Source organism: Microcaecilia unicolor, chromosome 8 (assembly GCF_901765095.1).
Source record: "Microcaecilia unicolor chromosome 8, aMicUni1.1, whole genome shotgun sequence".
Lineage (NCBI taxonomy): Eukaryota > Metazoa > Chordata > Amphibia > Gymnophiona > Siphonopidae > Microcaecilia > Microcaecilia unicolor.
Genome location: NC_044038.1, coordinates 145,180,677 through 145,201,442, shown reverse-complemented (window position 1 = coordinate 145,201,442; position 20,766 = coordinate 145,180,677). Strand labels below are relative to the sequence as shown.

The 20,766-nt window shown below is 47.8% G+C and overlaps 1 protein-coding gene across 2 annotated transcripts in view; it reads left to right on the top strand.

The window, feature by feature from the left end:
- The window catches only part of DIAPH1 (diaphanous related formin 1), a 676,165-nt gene that overhangs the window by 274,384 nt on the left and 381,015 nt on the right, over nucleotides 1-20,766 (top strand). For both annotated transcript variants that reach the window (XM_030213536.1, XM_030213537.1), the window contains one exon: nucleotides 4,503-4,618. In XM_030213536.1, the coding sequence (XP_030069396.1) occupies nucleotides 4,503-4,618 (116 nt within the window). The remainder of the gene's footprint in view (nucleotides 1-4,502; nucleotides 4,619-20,766) is intronic.

Sequence of the window (20,766 nt, the reverse complement as noted above, 5' to 3'; positions counted from 1 at the left end):
CTTTTCCTAGGTTGGGGAATTTTGTGGCATTCTTCGCAAGGACAGCATCAGAGTGCATCTCACTCTGGGTGAGATCTGAGAGTTTATCTTCCCGGGTCTTCTTGGAATCCTTGAGCTTGGGTGGTCACCCTTCAAATGAGCTACCTCCCATTCCAGACAGCTCTGGTATGATTTTTTTTTTTTTGACCGAGGACTGGAGGATCTAGGTTCAGACTTGGATGCGCAGTCTGCTCAGGGTGCTGAGTCCTCGGGCCTGGCTATGCATTCATGTCTTGGGCTCTGTGGCGGACACTTTGAAGATAGTGCTGTGGGCGGTGCTCATAGACAACATCTACAGCTCTTGCTTCTCGATGGGTGATTTCCTGTGTTCCAGGAGTGTCAGCAGTGTCTTCCGTGGCTGTTCTTGGTACGCCGGCGCATGAATTGGTGGCTTCTCAATTCCTCCCTGTGGAAGGGATGCCTTGGCGCCTCTGCAGTGGATGGTGGTGGTCACGGATGCGAGTCTCTCGGACTGGAAAGCCCTTTGCCTCCTCCTTCTGTCTCTGGGGTGGTGGATGGCACAGGGGACAGTGTAGCCGATCTCCTGCCTGGATCTAGTTTTGGTGCTGTTCGTCTTCTAGCCTTTCAGGACACATTGCAAGCCAGGTGGTGCTTGTGCCGTCTTCCCCGCCTGGACCTGCTTTTGGTGCTGTTCGTCTTCTAGCACTTCAGGACACGTTGCGGGCTAGGCAGTGTTTTTGCCGTGAGAGAAGATGAGGCAGTGGCTGCTTCTTCAACAGAGTGGTACTCTGAGTCAGACTGTGGCCACCAGGGCATGTCGCCCCCATAGAATGGGCAGAGGACCTCGTGTTCCGTTTCTACGTGGCCCACTTTGCGGGCTTTTCCTACGGTGAGTTCTCTTTTCTGCCATCTTCTAGTCTTGGCAGAATGGTTATTCCGTACCAGTGCTTCTCCAACATGACCTCAGATAGAGAGCTCCGTAGGTAGATCTGATGGTGTCCCGGCTGGACGCCCAGGTGCCTTCTTTCTTCTGTCATCGGAGAGAGGGCGATTTGGCAGGGCTGGTTGTTCTATTGCATCCATGGCCAGAGGACGTTCTTCGATAGTGTTTCCTCTGTGGCCTCTCTCTGGCCGAGTTCTTTTCAGGTCGCTCTCCACTGGGGCCGAGTCATTGTGGAGCTCTGGATTAACCACGGCGCCCTTGGTATGTGGATATAGTGAGGCTCCTGGTGGTGCCTTCGTTTTGGATCCGCTTGGCTCTGGGCTCTTCGTTCTGGGTCTGCTCCTGAGTGGATGATCCCTCTCACTTTGGTCTTATGGCCTGGTGTTCTGAGAGGTCGATTCTGAGGAACAGAGTTCTTTGGACGATATGGTTACTGTTCTGTTGCGAACTTGTATGTGGTCCACGGCCCACTGCAACCGCGTATTCAGGTGTGGAGGATTTTTTGAGGCTGGTTGCGGCCCACGCTTGGTCTTCATTGTGGGCATCTGTTCCTCAGCGATTGAGTTCTTTCTGCAGGATGGGTTGCAGAAGGTGGTGCATTTCTTGCAGAGTGCTTTGCTCCTCCGCTGCTGCGACCTTCTTCTCCCTGAAACTTCGTTCGTATTCTCCGAGTCTAGCTTGGGGTTCCTTGTCTACCGAGCATTGCTTCGGACTCGTTTTGTTCCTTTGCAGAATGCTTCGCTTAGGAACTTACAAGCAGTGTTTTTGGTCGCCAATTCTTTGGCACGCAGTGTCTGAATTTTTAGTGCAGCCATTCCGAGCTGTGTTTTTCTGCAATTTGCTTAGGGTGACCTTCCTTTCGGTTCCTTCTTTCTTTTCCGGCTGTGGTTTGGCTTTTCTTTTTCAGCCTCTCTTTCTTCCCGTTTGGGAGGGGGATTTTCACACAGAGTACACGGCGCTTCATCTTCTGGATGTTTCCGCCCTTTGTCAGCCGTGCTTGTTTTGCCTATCTGTACTTGTTCTGGTCTTTAGTTTCCAAAAAAACAAACAAAAAAAAGGAGAAGAGGAAAGAGAACAGAAACCACTGAAGAGGACTCCATCGCAGTTGTGGTTTCTCTTAAGTCAGACTGACAAGTTTGTTTTGTATGGTTGGTGAGGAAGGCTTCCTGGTTTCTTGTCTGATTCTGCTTGGTGATGATACATGTACTGAGGTGAAGGAGGAGCTGGCCATCTGGTATCACTGCCTTCAGCTTTGTAATCTCTATCTCCACCTGCTGGTAGATAGACACAACCCACCAGTTCTTGGATTCATCTGCTGCTACTAAAGGAAAGAAAATTATCAGCAGGTAAGGCATAATTTTACCTTACTCCCTTTCTAGTTGGAGCTCCGGTCTGAGTTTTCTCCGCCAATGTGGACCCGCAGCTGTCCGATGGAGGTGGAGGCGGCCTCCCTCATGAGTTAGGGCAGAGGAAAAATCTTGTCAGCATCTTACACTACTGAATCCTTGAATGTAACATAGTAACATAGTAGATGATGGCAGAAAAAGACCGTCATGGTCCATCCAGTCTGCCCAACAAGATAAACTGATATGTGCTACTTTTTGTGTATACCTTACCTTGATTTGTATCCCCACCTCCCAACCACCAGCCCCGCCTCCCACCACTGGCTCTGGCACAAACCGTATAAGTCTGCCCAGCACTATCCCCGCCTCCCATCCACCAGTCCTGCCTCCCACCACCGACTCTGGCACAGACCGTATAAGTCTGCCCAGCACTATCCCCGCCTCCCAACCACCAGTCCCGCCTCCCACCACCAGCTCTGGCACAGACCGTATAAGTCTGCCCAGCACTATCCCTGCCTCCCACCACCGGCTCTGGCACAGACCGTATAAGTCTGCCCAGCACTATCCCCACCTCCCAACCACCAGTCCCGCCTCCCACCACCGGAGGCGAACTTTCTCAGCAGTCATTCCTTGGACCCAGGAGAATGGGCCAGGATTTTCAGCTGATAGTGGGCCAGTGGGGTTCTCCGCCTCTGGACTTGATGGTGATGGAAAGGAATGCCAAAGTGCTGAAGATCTTCAGCCATTGGACAGAGCTGGGCTTGATGAGATTGATGCTCTACTGCAGCCCTGGCTGAAGACACATTTACTGTTCTTCCTTCTCGGTTCATGTAGGCTGTGTGTTGAGAAGGATCGCATTGCACCAGGGTTGAATAATTCTGGTAGCCTCGGATTGGCTGCGGAGGCCATGGTATGTAGCCCTGATTCAAATGCTGAACAGGAAGCCTTGCCGCAGGTACACGGCCTATTGAAGCAAAGTTTGATGTTCATGGAGGATTGTTACAGCTTGGCCATTGAAAGAGCTTGATTGAGTCGAGTTATTCTGATTGTCATTGCTACCTTACTCCAGTCTCTGAGATGCTGTACATCCATAGCACATGCAAGGGCTGGTGTTCTTCGCACGTATTTTCTCCCTTCTCTGCTCAGATCATGCACATCCTAGCTTTTCTCCAGTCAAGTCTTCAGAAAGGATTGGCTTTGGGTTCTCTAATAGTTCAGGTTGCGACCCTGGCCTTTTTCAGGGGCTGACTACAGAAGATGTCTCTTGCATCTCACCTGTATAGCGTGTGATACTTGTGGAGAGCGGGTGCTTGCTGCCTCCCTTCCATAAGCAGTGTCCAGGGGAACCTTAATTTAGTCCTTCATGCTCTTCAGAAGCCTCCTTTTGAGCCACTCCGGAAGGCCTTCTTGTCCAGTTGATTCTTTCAGATCTTTGTAATTCTCATATCTGAACTTCAGTGTTTACAAATATATTATTATAGTCTATAAGTCAACTTATATCAATAATCCTTCCCTGGTAGGTCTTCTTGCTGCAATTTAAAACCAAAAATCATCTCCTTCAAACATTTCTAAATACTGGAAGAAATGCTGGACTATTTTTGGAGGGGAACAGGTGAAATGCTGGACTATTTGTGTGTGTGTGGGGGGGGGGGGGGGGGGGAGAGAGAGAGGAGAAAAAAAACATGCTGGACCATTGGTGTTAGAAATGTTTGTTTTATTTGCAGCCCTATAAACATTTTTGGAGGAGAATAAATTGGCCAGAGAATTTCTTGCCATCTCCCAGAGTATTTTTGAGCTATGGACTAACTAAAGTTCCTCCACAGGGTTATGCTGTTCATGCTCAAGTTTGTTCCCTGCACTGCTAAGCAGTATCATCCACTTCTCTGCCTAATTTATCCTGCTATCTGTGGAAACCTTGTTAGTTAAAGCAACTTGGCTTTCTCTATGCATCACATTTGAAATGAACTCAGCTTAACTGTTGAGAGCACATTTTAAAAGAATGTTGAATTAGATCGAGTGTAGTTCCCCTTATTACCGTATCTGGAGTTTTTAAAACCATTTAAAATAATTTTCAATTCATTTATCCATTTCGTGTATTCTAAAGAATAGAACATGCTTGTAAAATGAAAAGATGGAGATGTGGAAAAGTAAGGGTAATTACTGTACTCTTTATTAGTTTTTTTATTTTCCTTAATTCACTATCTCTCTTCTTTTAGGCCTCAGTACTACAGATTAATTGATGAATGTGTGTCTCAAATTGTACTGCACAAGAATGGTACTGATCCAGACTTCAAATGCAGGCATTTAAGCATTGATATTGAAGGTTTAATTGGTAAGTGTAATAATCTTTTTAATGATATAGATGGATAGCGTTATATTTCATTTTGCTCATACCATTCACAACACAGTGATAATCTCTTTGGAATAGTTGTATACTAATCTTCAGTGACCTGAAATGCCCATTTATAGGTCTGTGATTGAGACATTCGGAAGAAGAAATTGGAGGCTCCAAATTGTTTTTAATCTATTCTAATGTGTGCATACCCCCTCAATCTATAACAGGTTTCCTAAATTTAAATGTAAATTTTGTGCTTAACGTTATAGAATACCAGCATTTACACATGTAAACGTCAGTGGTATGATCACAACCATTTTCTATAATTATTTATTTTATTTATTTGTTGCATTTGTATCCCACATTTTCCCCATCTCTTTGCAGGCTCAAAGTGGCTTACAATACATCATGAATAGTGGAGATAGGACAGTTTAGACATTTGGTATTACAGAAGGATTTTGGGTTACATGATAATGATAAAGCATAGTAGCGATATAACACGATAAACAGTATAAGACAATTCTAGGTGCATGTGGGGAATTTCACGTCTTGATCTTTGTTATATGTCTTGTTGAAGAGATGGGTCTTCAATAGTTTGCGGAAGCTGCCTAGTTCGTAGATCGTTTTTAGGTTGCGCGGCAGCGCGTTCCATAGTTGTGTGCTCATATAGGAAAAGGTTGATGCGTGCATTAGTTTGTATTTTAAGCCTTTGCAGTTGGGGAAATAGAGATTAAGGAATGTGCGAGATGATTTTTTGGCATTTCTGGGTGTTAAGTCTATCAGGTTTGACATGTAGACTGGAGCATCGCCATGGATGATTTTGTGAACTAGGGGTGCATACCTTGAACGCGATGCGTTCTTTGAGTGGGAGCCAGTGTAGCTTCTCACGTAGGGGTTTGGCACTTTCATATTTTGGTTTTCCGAATATGAGTCTAGCTGCAGTGTTCTGGGCAGTCTGGAGTTTTTTTTAAAGTATTTGCTCTTGGCAGCCGGCGTAAAGTGCATTGCAGTAGTCTAGATGACTGAGTACCAATGATTGTACCAGATTACGGAAGGCGGTCCTTGGGAAGAATAGTCTTACTCTTTTTAATTTCCACATTGATTGGAACATCTTTTTGGTTATGTTTTTCGCGTGATTTTCAAGTGTTAGGTGTCGATCAATGGTAACTCCAAGAATTTTCAGGATTTCCGAAATTGGTAGGTTCAGTTTTGGTGTGTTGATGGTGGTAAATTTGTTGTGTTATGTTGAGAGGTGAGTATTAGACATTGGGTTTTTTCAGCGTTAAGTTTCAGCTGAAATGTGTCTGCCCATGAGTGCATGATATGTAGACTTTGGTTGATGTCATTGGAAATTTCTTTTAAGTCTTGTTTAAATGGGATGTAGATCGTTACGTCATATATGTATGGGTTGAGGTTTTGGTTTGGTAGTAGTTTGGCCAAGGGTATCATCATTAGGTTGAATAAGGTCGGTGAAAGGGGGGATCCCTGTGGAACTCCGCATTCAGGTGTCCATGTGGCTGATGTACTCGAATTTGATGTCACTTGATATGAGCGTGTGGTTAGGAACCCCTTGAACCTGAGAACGTTGCCTCCGATACCGAAGTATTCGAGGATATGCAGTAGAATTCCATGATCAACCATGTCAAAGGCGCTAGACATGTCGAATTATAGAAGTAGTATGTTCTTGCCGGTTGCTATCATTTGTTTGAATTTCGTCGTGAGCGTGACTAGTACTGTTTCAGTACTGTGGTTAGAACGAAAACCTGTCTGGGATTCGTGTAGTATTGAGAACTTGTCTAAATAGTTTGTGACTTGTTTGGTCACCATCCCTTCTGTTATTTTGGTTATTAAGGGAATGGATGCTACTGGTCTGTAGTTGGTTAGTTCGCTAGCATTTTTCTTTGCATCTTTGGATATAGGGGTGAGTAGAATGTTTCCTTTCTCCGGGAAGATTTCATTTTGTAGCATAAAGTTCACGTTAGTTAGGTTTGTTATGAATTCTTGAGGTGCCATTGTCATAAGGTTGTTTGGGCATATGTCCAGTTTACAATGAGATTTGGCGAATCTTTTAAGCGTTTGTGTGATGAGATCCTCCGATAGTATCTCAAATTCAGTCCAAGTTCTATCTACTGGGTATACTCCAGGGTCTGGGTCTAGGCAGTCTAAGAGTACAGCGTATTCGGTGGGGCTGACAGGTATTTTGGCTCGCAATTGTATGATTTTCTCCTTAAAGTATTTCGCGAGGTTGTCGGCTCCTGGTGTGTCTTTACTATTATTGGTGTTTGGTGTGGTGTCTAATAGTTTATTCACTAGTTGGAAGATTTTGAGGCATATTTTCAAAGCACTTAGTCTCCCAAAGTTCCATAGAAACCTATGGAACTTAGCCTCCCAAAGTGCTTTGAAAATATGCCTCTTTATGTGTGTCCTTGTAGTTTGGTCCAATTTCAGTTTTGTAATATAGTCTTTTGGTTTGTCTTATGGTGTATTTATATTTTCTTCGAAGTTGTTTCCAAGCATTCAATGTGGAGTCGACTTCCTTTTTGTTCCACGCACGTTCTAATCTTCTGACTTGTGTTTTGAGTTTTTTCAGTTCTTCGTTGAACCATGGTATTGAATTCTTTCTGTGTGAGGTTCTAGTTTGAATTGGGGCAGTATTGTCTAATATTGATTTACATCTATTGTCCCATTCAGAGAGGAATTGGATTGTGTCTGCCTTTATTATCCATCCATTGTGGTAGATCTGTTGCCAGAATATAACCGGGTCTATTTTTCCTCTCGTGGTGTAAGTTTTCCGTGTTTGTTTGTTAAGTGAGTCTTTTTTTTCTCCATTGGAGGGAGATATATGGTTTGTAATGGTCTGACCAAGGTGTAGATGTCCATTTTGTATCCGTTAAGGTTTGAGTTATGATCGAATTTGTATGTAATCATGTCTAATGTGTGTCCTTTATTGTGGGTTGGTTGCGTGTTTAGTCCGTGAAGATTCCACAGTTGTAGGAACTCCTTGCATTCTTGGGTGCATGTTGTGGTGAGATCTTCTAGGTGCAGGTTAATATCTCCTATTATGATGAGGTTTGAGGTAGAGACACAAGTGTTCAAGATAAAGTCCATGAAGAGTGATTGGGAGTCTTGCTAGTTGCCTGGTGGTCTGTAGAATATGACTGCATTAAGGTGTTCTTGCAGATTTGGGTGATTGATTCTTACCAAAGCAATTTCGAGTTGTGGCAAAATAGATTCAGCAGTAGTTGTTATGGTGAATTTGGATTTGTATATTATGGCTATTCCTCCTCCTCTTTTTCCATTTCTTGTCCAATAGGTAATTTTGTATCCTGGTGGGCATAGGTCTAAGGTTATGGGGTCTTCAAGGTCGTGGATCCAGGTTTCAGTGATGAATAGGAGGTCAAGATTGTCTGCTGTGATCCAGTCTGTTACGATCTCTGTTTTGTTTACTACTGATCTGGCATTTACATATCCCATTTGGATTTGTCGTTAAGGATCAGTTTGGGGCATGGATGTGTTAATTTTTATTAGTTGTCTGTTGTCTTGGTATCTGGTTTTGTTGTGACCTTTCTTCCCTTTCTGTTGGTTGTTTCCGTATGTGTTTGTTTTTCTTTTTAGTTGGTTGTTATTCTTTTGGTCTGGTGAGCTGTGGTTGGGTTGTCTATAGAGTTTGTGTGCAGTAGGTAGGTTGTTATTTATATTGGGAGTAGTCCATGCGTGGTGGATTAGGGGTAGAAAGTAAATTATCATTAGTAATTTGTTGATGTTCATGTTGTCTGTCGTTAGTGGTGGTAATTAGTACTTGGTAGTGTTAGTGAATGAGTTTTTGAGTGTACATCAACAATAAGCATTTAAGTATTGACATTAAACAGTTACAGTGTCAAATCAGTTTGAACATTTAAGATTGAACAAATAAGCATTGTGGTACATAGGCACTTAAGCATTTAGATTGTTTAAGCAGTTGTATGTTTAGAGTCTTTGCAGAAGCATCTATATAAGGCACTTAAAGCATTAGAAGCACTAAGACATTGAAGCATTGAAGCAATAGGATGATAGTGGACATTATTAACAGATGGTGTTAGCGGTGTAACACATAAAGCACAGTATGATATTATGAGCCAAGGTTTGGACTAATTTAGTTAGTGATATAGCTCATAAAACACAGTAGGATATTGTGAGCCAAGGTTCAGACTAATGTAATTAAACATAAGCAATTTCATGGCTCACAGAACGTCAAGAATGCCAGCACAGGAGCTATGAACCTTTAAAATTCACGGGAGTTTCAAAGGTTCAATTACAGAGTGACATAAATATATAAATACCTTTATATAAATATATAAATTATATATTTACATAAATGTATAGATGTGCAGTAGCTTTGCTGTATTGTCTGGTGGGGAAGTGGCACGATACTGCTCACCGTGATCTCCTTATGGTTCCCTGTAGCCCGGTTCTCTGTTTCAATGTTGCATCTGATTTCCTCTCTGCAATTCGGTTTAAGTCCCTTTTAGAATGCTTGGTCGGTTGAATCGGGTGTTTGATCTGCTGGTCGCGGTGGGATCCTTACTGCAGTTTCTGCACGTGTCTTTGGTGCCTCTGGTCTTTGTGTTCGTTTGTCGCGGGGAGATTTGGATTTCCTCAGGATGGTTGTGAGACTCTCCTGTGTGATTGCTGTGTTCAACGCGGAGTCGCGGTGAGCGGACCCGGATCAGGTCGGTCCGCTATGGGCGCCGGGGTGGGATGATTGGGGTTCGCCGCAAGGAAGTGCTCTCCGGTACAGGACGGGTTCCCGGCAATCAGTCGAGTGAGCATAAGTACATAAGTAATGCCATACTGGGAAAAGACCAAGGGTCCATCGAGCCCAGCATCTTGTCCACGACAGTGGCCAAGCCAGGCCAAGGGCACCTGGCAAGCTTCCCAAACGTACAAACATTCTATACATGTTATTCCTGGGATTTTGGATTTTTCCAAGTCCGTTTACTAGCAGTTTATGGACTTGTCCTTTAGGAAACCGTCCAACCCCTTTTTAAACTCTGCTAAGCTAACCGCCTTCACCACATTTTCCGGCAATGAATTCCAGAGTTTAATTACACGTTGGGTGAAGAAAAATTTTCTCCGATTTGTTTTAAATTTACTACACTGTAGTTTAATCGCATGCCCCCTAGTCCTAGTATTTTTGGAAAGCGTGAACAGACGCTTCACATCCACCTGTTCCACTCCACTCATTATTTTATATACCTCTTTCCATATCATCAAGCTGATCAATCCATAGACTGGTGGGTTGTGTCCATCTACCAGCAGGTGGAGATAGAGAGCAAACTTTTGCCTCCCTATATGTGGTCATGTGCTGCCGGAAACTCCTCAGTATGTTCTCTATCTCAGCAGGTGGTGGTCACACACAGCAGCAGCTCTGGCTAGGCCTCCAAGCCTAATCCTTAGGTTTTGTTGAGGCCTGGGGTTGAGGGCTCTTTTGAGCAAGTGCAAACCTGGTGGTGCCAGGTCCCTCCTTTTCTCCCCCCTCCCGCTGGCTCCGTTTAAAAAAAAATATATATATATATTTTAAACGTCTTTAAAGGCGTTTAATTCGACGTTTCTTTAAATGTTCATTGCAGCTACTCACTGGGACACCAGTTCGTTACAGCTCGGAGCGGCAAGCAGGTAATTTTACCTTTTTATAGCGGGCAGGGGGTTCCCCGATTCTTCTCCTCGTGGCAATGGCGTCGGAGGGCGAGGGCGCAAAGGGTCGCTCCCCGGATCGCTGGAGCGCTTCTAGAGGGGATGCGGGGGTTTTACAACCTGATTCGCCCTTGATGGGTGATAGTTTAGTGACCGATGAATGTCCCGGTCGTTCCTCCGGCGTGGCGGTTTTTTCCCGCCATAAACGCCCATCCCCCGCTCCTCGCCTCCGCCATCTTGGCCGGCCACGCGGCTCGGACGGCTTCTTCGGGGCCGCCCTTGAGGTTGGAGACATTAATGCCATGAACGCCCTTAATTTGGGCGACGGCACAAAAGCGGCTAAAGTTAAGCGCCGTTCTTCCCGCGCGGCTCCTTCACGGAGTTTCACGCCGGACGCCATTTTGGATGCGCAGCATGTCTCTCCCCCGCTATTGCGAGCGCCGGTTGAGAGTGCGTCTAGGGCTGTTGCCCAGGCTGCGGAAGTGCACAGTCTGGGGGGTTTCTCCCCCGAGTTTGTTTTGCTGCTGCATCAGGCTTTCCTCATGCAAAACGCTGCCCCTGCTCCCTCTTCTGATAAAGAGGTTGAGGTTCCCAGAGGTAAACGCCCTCGGGTTGATTTCCAGGCCTTGGAGGACTTTGTCTCCTCCGATGTAGATGAGGGCAGCGTGTCTGAGGTCTCCCAACGATCCTTTGCGGATTCCTTGGAGGAGATAGATCCCCGCTCGGATGGAGCGGATGACCCCTCTGCAGCGCGGCTTTTTAGCCCAGAGGATTTGCCCAACCTGTTGTTACAGGCCATGGACACTTTGAAGATTTCCTCTCCGGAGGACGTCTCTCCCTCAGCCCCTGTTGGCTCTGCCATTATGCTGGGGACGAAGCGCCCGCCTAGAACCTTCCACGTGCATGATGCCATGCACACCTTAATTGCGGCTCAATGGGATGTCCCGGAAACGAGCCTTAAAGTGGCTAGGGCTATGTCCCGCCTCTATCCTTTGGCTGTGAGTGAACGTGAGGCCTATCTGTGGCCTACCGTGGATTCTTTAATCACTGCGGTGACTAAGAAAACGGCGTTGCCGGTGGAAGGTGGCACGGCCCTAAAGGACGCCCAAGACAGAAGATTGGAGGCGGCCTTAAGGTCGTCCTTTGAGGCAGCTGCTTTAAGTTTGCAGGCCTCAGTTTGCGGCTCCTATGTGGCCAGGGCGTGCCGGACTATGGTGCAGCGGGCTTCCCCCTCGGATCATTCCTTGAGGGCTGATTGGCCGGCCCTGGAATCGGGCTTAGCCTATTTGGCAGACTTGCTGTATGATGTCTGGAGAGCCTCAGCTAAAGGCATGGCTCAGACAGTCTCTGCGCGGCGGTGGCTTTGGCTGAAACATTGGTCTGCTGACCACGCCTCTAAATCCCGCCTGGCTAGATTGCCTTTTAAAGGCAAGCTGCTCTTTGGGGTCGAGCTGGACAAAATCGTGACCGGTCTCGGCACGTCTAAGGGCAAGAAATTACCAGAGGTCAGGGCTCGGGTTAGTACTCGTCCCGATACCTCCAGAGGACGGTTGCAGGAAGCCCATCGGTACCGCCCGGGCAAGTCGGGTTCCTCTGCCCCCTCTTCCTTCAAGAGGAATTTCTCCCCCAAGCAGCATTCCTTTCGCAGAGACCGCCGTCCCGGAGGTGCTCCCTCCGGTCCTCCCCCAGGGTCTCGTACCCAATGACGGGGCCTGGGTCCACGCCCCAGTGCAGATTGGAGGACGGCTGTCCTCGTTTCTGGGCGAGTGGACCACTATAACTTCAGACGCGTGGGTGCTGGAAGTCATCAGAGACGGCTACAAGCTAGAGTTCTGCCAACCCTTAAGAGACGGGTTTGTACTCCCTCCCTGCAAGTCTCCGGTCAAGCTGTGGTAGTGCAGCAGACCTTGGACAACCTGATCCGCCTGGGTGCGGTCGTTCCGGTGCCAAAAAAAATCAGATTGGCAAGGGACGTTACTCCATTTACTTTGTGGTTCCAAAGAAAGGAGGTTCTGTCCGGCCTATCCTCGACCTCAAAGGGGGTCAATCGGGCCTGGAAAGTGAGGCACTTTCGCATGGAGACTCTCCGCTCTGTTATAGCGGCAGTGAAGGCAGGAGAGTCCTTGGCTTCCTTGGACATCAAGGAAGCGTACCTGCATATTCCCATCTGGCCTCCTCTCCAACGCTTTCTGCGTTTTACAGTCCTGAGACGACACTTCCAGTTCAGAGCCCTCCCTTTCGGGTTGGCTACTGCTCCGCGGACCTTTTCCAAAGTAATGGGGGTCATAGCGGCCTTCCTGCTAAAGGAAGGAGTACAAGTCCATCCTTATCTGGACGACTGGTTGATCCGAGCCCCCTCTTATGCAGAGTGCGGCAAAGCTAGGGACCGGGTAGTTGCTCTTTTGAGCTCCCTGGGATGGATCATCAACTGGAAGAAGAGCCAGCTGTGCCCGACTCAGTCCCTGGTGTATCTGGGAGTTCGATTCGACACCCAAGTGGGCAGAGTGTTCCTGCCAGACAATCGGATTGTCAAGCTTCAGGATCAGGTGGACTAGTTCCTAGTAGCCTCTCCTATTCGGGCTTGGGACTACGTGCAGCTGTTGGGCTCTATGACGGCCACGATGGAAGTAGTGCCCTGGGCCAGGGCTCATATGAGACCACTACAGCTATCTCTGCTGCTGCGCTGGACTCCGATGTCGGAGGATTATGCTGTGCGCCTTCCCGTGGACCCAGCAGTGCGCAAGGCGCTGAGCTGGTGGACGCAGACAGACAAGTTGTCTGCAGGATTGCCTCTGGTGACCCCGGAGTGGATTGTCGTCACGACAGACGCCTCTTTGATGGGCTGGGGAGCCCACTGCTTGGGAAGGACAGCGCAGGGGCGCTAGTCTCCTGCAGAGGCAAGTGGTCTATCAACCTCCTGGAACTCAGAGCCATTCGGTTGGTGTTATTGGAGTTCATCCCGGTACTGGTGTTGAAGCCTGTATGGGTCCTGTCGGACAATGCCACGGCTGTGGCCTATATCAACCGCCAGGGAGGTACCAAGAGCGCCCCTCTAGCCAAGGAGGCTATGAGTCTTTGCCAGTGGGCGGAAGCGAACCTGGAGCAGCTTTCAGCGGCCCACATTGCCGGAGTCATGAATGTCAAGGCGGACTTTCTCAGTCGCCATACCTTGGAGCCCGGAGAGTGGCAACTATCTGCTCAGGCGTTCTTGGACATCACGAAGCGCTGGGGCCAGCCGAGCCTAGATCTGATGGCGTCATCGGCCAATGGCCAAGTGCCGCGCTTTTTCAGCAGAGGACGGGACCCTCGATCCCTGGGAGTAGATGCTCTTCTCCAACAGTGGCCGACACAAGAGCTCCTCTATGTGTTCCCGCCCTGGCCCATGTTGGGCAGGGTGCTAGACCGGGTAGCAAAGCATCCCGGCAGGGTAATCCTGGTGGGTCCGGATTGGCCCAGACGTCCCTGGTATGCGGACTTGTTCAGGCTCTCAGTCGACGATCCTCTGCGGCTGTCAGTGGAGCAGGGCCTGTTACATCAGGGTCCCGTGGTGATGGAGGATCCCTCTCCCTTTGGTCTTACGGCCTGGCTATTGAGCGGCAGCGTCTGAGGAAGAAGGGCTTCTCAGACAAGGTCATCGCCACTATGCTGAGAGCGAGGAAGCGCTCTACTTCTACTGCTTACGCCAGGGTTTGGCGTATCTTTGCAGCATGGTGTGAAGCAGGCTCACTTTCTCCCTTCACTGCTCCAATTTCTTCAGTGTTGGCGTTCCTGCAAGAAGGTCTGGAGAAAGGCCTGTCGCTCAGTTCCCTTAAAGTCCAGGTAGCGGCTCTGGCTTGCTTCAGGGGCCGCCTGAAGGGTGTTTCCCTGGCTTCGCAGCCAGATGTGGTGCGCTTTCTCAAGGGAGTTAATCACCTGCGCCCTCCTCTGCACTCAGTGGTGCCTGCGTGGAATCTCAACCTGGTGCTAAGAGCATTGCAGAAGCCGCCTTTGGAACCCTTGTCGAGGGCATCTCTGAAAGACCTGACATTGAAAGCAGTCTTTTTGGTGGCTATCACTTCAGCCAGAAGAGTTTCCGAGCTCCAGGCGCTCTCATGTCGAGAGCCTTTTCTGCAGTTCACTGAGGCAGGAGTGACTATTCGCACAGTGCCTTCCTTCCTGCCCAAGATTGGTTCTCACTTCCATGTGAATCAGCAGCTCTGTCTCCCTTCCTTTCGTAGGGAGGACTACCCAGAGGAGTACTCCGCTCTTGAATATCTGGATGTGAGACGAGTCATCTTCAGATACTTGGAAGTGACCAATGATTTCCGGAAATCGGATCATCTGTTTGTCCTGTTTGCAGGTCCTCGTAAGGGTCTGCAGGCTGCTAAGCCTACAGTGGCAAGATGGGTCAAGGAAGCCATTGCAGCGGCTTATGTGGCCGCGGGGAAGGTGCCGCCTATCCAGCTGAAGGCTCACTCCACGAGAGCTCAGGCGGCCTCGATGGCAGAGGCCGGATCCGTCTCCTTGGAAGAGATATGCAAGGCGGCAGCGTGGGCTTCGGCTCATACATTCTCCAAGCATTACCGTTTGACTGTGGCTGCACGGGCGGAGGCCCGGTTTGGAGCTTCAGTGTTGAGGTCAGGGATTTCTATGTCCCGCCCTGGGTGAGTACTGCTTCGGTACATCCCACCAGTCTATGGATAGATCAGCTTGATGATATGGAAGGTAAAATTATGTATAATCATACCTGATAATTTTCTTTCCATTAATCATAGCTGATCAATCCATAGCCCCTCCCAGATATCTGTACTGTTTATATTCTGGTTGAATTTTAGGTTCAAGTTTAGCCTTCAGTTACTTCAGGAGGACTTCGTGTTCAAGTTCTTCTTTCACTTGGATTCTTCAAGAGTTGAGACGAGTTTGTGTTACAGTGAGCTGCTGCATTCCTCTCCCCTCCGTTTTACGGGGCTGGATTGAGACATAAATTCTGCCGGCACTCCCTCCCGCTTCGTGCGGCTGTAGGGCAGCTTTGTACCCCTCCCGCTTCGGCGGTGTTAGGGTCAGTCAGCTCCTCCCGCGGTTGCGGTTGCAGGATAAGCCAGATCCCCCCGCATCGGCGGGTGTGGTGTCCCTCCCCCGCTCCGCGGGGATGAGCTGGACGGATTCCCCTCCCCCACTTGTGTGGGGATGAGCTGGGTTAATTCCCCTCCCCCGTTTCGGCAGTGGTGAGCTGGGCAGAGTGTCCCTTCGTGGGTGTAATTCTCTAAGTGCTGAGTCCTGCGAATGGAGCTTTGATATCGACATACTGAGGAGTTTCCGGCAGCACATGACCACATATAGGGAGGCAAAAGTTTGCTCTCTATCTCCACCTGCTGGTAGATGGACACAACCCACCAGTCTATGGATTGATCAGCTATGATTAATGGAAAGAAAATTATCAGGTATGATTATACATAATTTTACCATCATGTCTCCCCTCAGCCGTCTCTTCTCCAAGCTGAATAGCCCTAGCCTCCTTAGTCTTTCTTCATAGGGAAGTCGTCCCATCCCCGCTATCATTTTAGTCGCCCTTCGCTGCACCTTTTCCAATTCTACTATATCTTTCTTGAGATGCGGCAACCAGAATTGAACACAATACTCAAGGTGCGGTCGCACCATGGAGCGATACAATGGCATTATAACATCCTCACACCTGTTTTCCATACCTTTCCTAATAATACCCAACATTCTATTCGCTTTCCTAGCCGCAGCAGCACACTGAGCAGAAGGTTTCAGTGTGTTATCGACGACTACACCCAGATCCCTTTCTTGGTCCGTAACTCCTAACGTGGAACCTTGCATGACGTAGCTATAATTCGGGTTCTTTTTTCCCACATGCATCACCTTGCACTTGCTCACATTAAACGTCATCTGCCATTTAGCCGCCCAGTCTCCCAGTCTCGTAAGGTCCTCTTGTAATTTTTCACAATCCTGTCGCGAGTTAACGACTTTGAATAACTTTGTGTCATCAGCAAATGTAATTACCTCGCTAGTTACTCCCATCTCTAAATCATTTATAAATATATTAAAAAGCAGCGGTCCTAGCACAGACCCCTGAGGAACCCCACTAACTACCCTTCTCCATTGTGAATACTGCCCATTTAACCCCACTCTGTTTCCTATCCTTCAACCAGTTTTTAATCCACAATAGGACATTTCCTCCTATCCCATGACCCTCCAATTTCCTCTGTAGCCTTTCATGAGGTACCTTGTCAAACGCCTTTTGAAAATCCAGATACACAATATCGACCCGCTCCCCTTTGTCCACATGTTTGTTTACTCCTTCAAGGAATTGAAGTAAATTGGTCAGGCAAGATTTCCCCACACAAAAGCCGTGCTGACTCGGTCTCAGTAATCCATGTCCTCGGATGTGCTCTGTAATTTTGTTTTTAATAATAGCCTCTACCATTTTCCCCGGCACCGACGTCAGACTCACCGGTCTATAATTTTCCGGATCTCCCCTGGAGCCTTTTTTAAAAATGGGCGTTACATTGGCCACCCTCCAATCTTCCGGTACCACGCTCGATTTTAAGGATAAGTTGCATAACACTAGCAGTAGCTCCGCTAGCTCCTTTTTCAGTTCTATCAGTACTCTAGGATGAATACCATCCGGTTCAGGAGATTTGCTACTCTTCAGTTTGCCGAACTGCCCCATTACGTCCTCCAGGTTTACCGTGAAGTCAGTAAGTTTCTCCGACTCGTCCGCTTGAAATACCATTTCCGACACAGGTATGCCACCCAAATCTTCCTCGGTGAAGACCGAAGCAAAGAATTCATTCAGTCTCTCCGCTATGTCTTTGTCTTCCTTGATCGCCCCTTTTACCCCTCGGTCATCCAGCAGCCCAACCGATTCTTTTGCCGGCTTCCTGCTTTTAATATGCCGAAAAATTTTTTTACTATGTTTTTTTGCCTCTAATGCTATCTTTTTTTCGTAATCCCTCTTGGCCTTCTTAATCTGCGCCTTGCATTTGCTTTGACACTCCCTATGCTGCTTCTTGTTATTTTCAGACGGTTCCTTCTTCCATTTTCTGAAGGCGTTTCTTTTAGCCCTAATAGCTTCCTTCACCTCACTTTTCAACCAGGCCGGCTGTCTTTTGGAGTTCCGTCTTTCTTTTCTAATTCGCGGAATATGTATGGCCTGGGCCTCCAGGATGGTATTTTTGAACAGCGTCCACGCCTGTTATACAGTTTTTACTCTCTGTTGCCCCCCTAAGTTTTTTTTTACCGTTCTTCTCATTTTATCATAGTCTCCTTTTTTAAAGTTAAATGCTAACGTATTTGACTTTCTGTGTACAGTTACTTCAAGGTTGATATCAAAACTGATCATATTATGGTCACTGTTATCAAGTGGCCCCAGTACCATAACGTCCCTCACCAGATCATGTGCTCCACTAAGGACCAAGTCTAGAATTTTTCCTTCTCTCGTCGGCTCCTGCACCAGTTGCTCCATAAAGCTGTCCTTGATTTCATCAAGGAATTGTATCTCTGTAGCATGTCCCGATGTTACATTTACCCAGTCTATATTTGGATAATTGAAGTCACCCATTATTATCACATTGCCCATTTTGTTCGCGTCTCTGATTTCTTTTATCATTTCTGTGTCTACCTGCTCATCCTGGCGAGGCGGACGGTAGTACACTCCTATCACCGTTTTTTTCCCTTTTATACATGAAATTTCAACCCACAATGATTCAAAGGTGTGATTTGTGTCCTGCTGAATTTGTAATCTATCTGAGTCAAGGCTCTCGTTAATATGCAATGCTACCCCTCCACCAGTCCGGTCCACCCTATCACTACGATATACTTTGTACCCCGGTATGACAGTGTCCCACTGGTTATCCTCCTTCCACCAGGTCTCAGTAATGCCTATTACATCCAATTTTTCGTTTAGTGCAATATATTCCAACTCTCCCATCTTATTTCTTAGACTCCTAGCATTTGCATATAGACATTTCAGAGTATGTTTGTTGTTCTTATTTGCATGATGCTTAGTACCTGACACTATTGATTTGACATCTTTTGTCTGATCTTTAGTTGTATTTAAGGGCACCTGGTCTACCACGGTCTGTTGTGCAACCTCACTATCCAGAAACCCTATCTTCCCTGTTTGTGAGGTATCTTTGCAAGATACCTTTTCCCGAACCATGCGCTTTTGAGCGACTGTCGGCCTTCCCCCCATTTCTAGTTTAAAAGCTGCTCTAGCTCCTTTTTAAATGCTGACGCCAGCAGCCTGGTCCCACCCTGGTTAAGGTGGAGCCCATCCTTTCGGAATAGGCTCCCCCTTCCCCAGAATGTTGCCCAGTTCCTAACAAATCTAAAACCCTCCTCCCTGCACCATCGTCTCATCCACTCATTGAGACTGTGGAGCTCTGCCTGTCTCTTGGTCCCTGCACGTGGAACAGGTAGCATTTCAGAAAATGCTACCCTAGAGGATCTGGATTTGAGCTTTCTACCTAAGAGCCTAAATTTGGCTTCCAGAACCTCTCTCCCACATTTTCCTATGTCATTGGTACCCACATGTACCAAGACAGCGGACTCCTCCCCAGCACTATCTAAAATCCTATCTAGGTGACGTGTGAGGTCCGCCACCTTCGCACCAGGCAGGCAAGTCACCAGGCGATCCTCACGTCCACCAGCCACCCAGCTATCTATATGCCTAATGATCGAATCACCAACTACAACAGCTGTCCTAACCTTTCCCTCCCGGGCAGCACTTGGAGACATATCCTCGGTGCGAGAGGATAGTACATCCCCTGGTGGGCAGGTCCTGGCTACAGGAGTACTTCCTACTTCACCAGGGTGATGCTCTCCTTCTAGGAGTCCTCCCTCCTCCAAGGTAGCACAAGGGCTACTAGACTGGAGGTGGGACTTCTCTACAACATCCCTGTAGGTCTCCTCTTTGTACCTCTCTGTCTCCCTCAGCTCCACCAAGTCTGCTACTCTAGCCTCAAGAGAACGGACACGTTCTCTAAGAGCTAGGAGCTCTTTGCATCGGGCGCAAACAAATGACATCTCACTCTTCTGATCTGCTGTATTCGGTGGCCAGTCTCACGTGCTCGCGCTCCTTCGCTTTACAGCCTCGCTCCAGTCTCGTTGTCCTCGAAGGCCGGCCCAGTCCCTGGCAACAACTCGTTTGGCAGGGCAGCGCCGCAGGTCTGGGTAGGAAGGAAGTCTTGTTGGCGTTCGGTGGCGGCGGCGGGCTTGACTAAGAATCAACCGCGTGAGGGCCCCGTTCGCGTGGTCGTCGATCGGTCAACAGCTGACTATTGTGCTGGGGCTGCTATCGAGTCCTGGCTCCGGGCCGTTTAGATCGGCGCCTCGTGGTGTGCTCTGTGGGAAGGGGGTCAGAGATATTCGGGCTACTTGTCCCGTTGTTTGTAATCGGCCTTCTCCGTCCGGGGCGGGTGGGGATCAGGTTCACCCAGGATCACGACCCCACTACGAGGTAGGCTAGGTTTGGCGGAGCTCCAGCGTGCAGGTCAGGTCGCTGGGCAGGACCGCTTAAAGCTGGGTCCTACCTGAGTCGGAGCTACTCGCAGTTGTTCTTACCGCTGACCACAGTTGGCTTCCTCCGTCCAGGGCGGGTATGGTACGAGTTCACCCAGGGTCGCGACCTCACCACGAGGCAAGGCTGGTTCTGCGCCCGAGTCTTAGTGTTGGGTTACTCGTCCTGGTTAGTCCGTTGGATGTCTCAGGATGTTACCCTTTCGGCGATGGTCTGGGTGCAGGTCAGTTAGCCGCTTAAAGCTGGGTCCCAACTGGGTTCACAGGAGCAGCAGCTTTACGACCCTCTTGCCGGCGGCCATCTTACCGCCCCACTTTTAGCATATAATTGTAAGAGAATGTTCACAGGGAGGAGCATAGGTGGGGCATAGGCAGGGCTGATATTTAGGCACTTACAGAATACTATAAGTTATATGCTTAAATGTTCCATTTAGGCGCTAACATTTATGCTAGCCATAATCCTGATGTAAATGTTAGCATCTAAATATAAGCACAGTTTTGCTAATTTAAACTAGAATTCTATAATGGCATTTACATACATAAGTGTCATTATAGAATAAGCTCACAGACCACATAAAGTGGGTGCATAATCTGTGGCAGCCAGTTATAGAATTGCTTCCATAAGGTCCAATTGTATGCTGCTGCATAAGGTTTTAAGTGCTGCCTCTTAGTTTGCCCATGTTTTTTCCCCCACTTAATTTAGATTTTTTTTCCCACAGATTTGCTCCTCTTGAAAGTGTCTTTATATTTCCATTATCTTGCCATCAATTTTATTTTTCTCATTCAAATACTTACTAAATTGATGGAGCAATATAGTCTAAATTTTTCTCCATCAGGAAGCATGAATTACCACACAAATGTGATGCATTATCTGATGGTGCCAACGTGGAACATTTCTTTCATAGATAAAGAAAACTCTATAAGGCTTTTCTGGCTATGTTGGAGGAAAT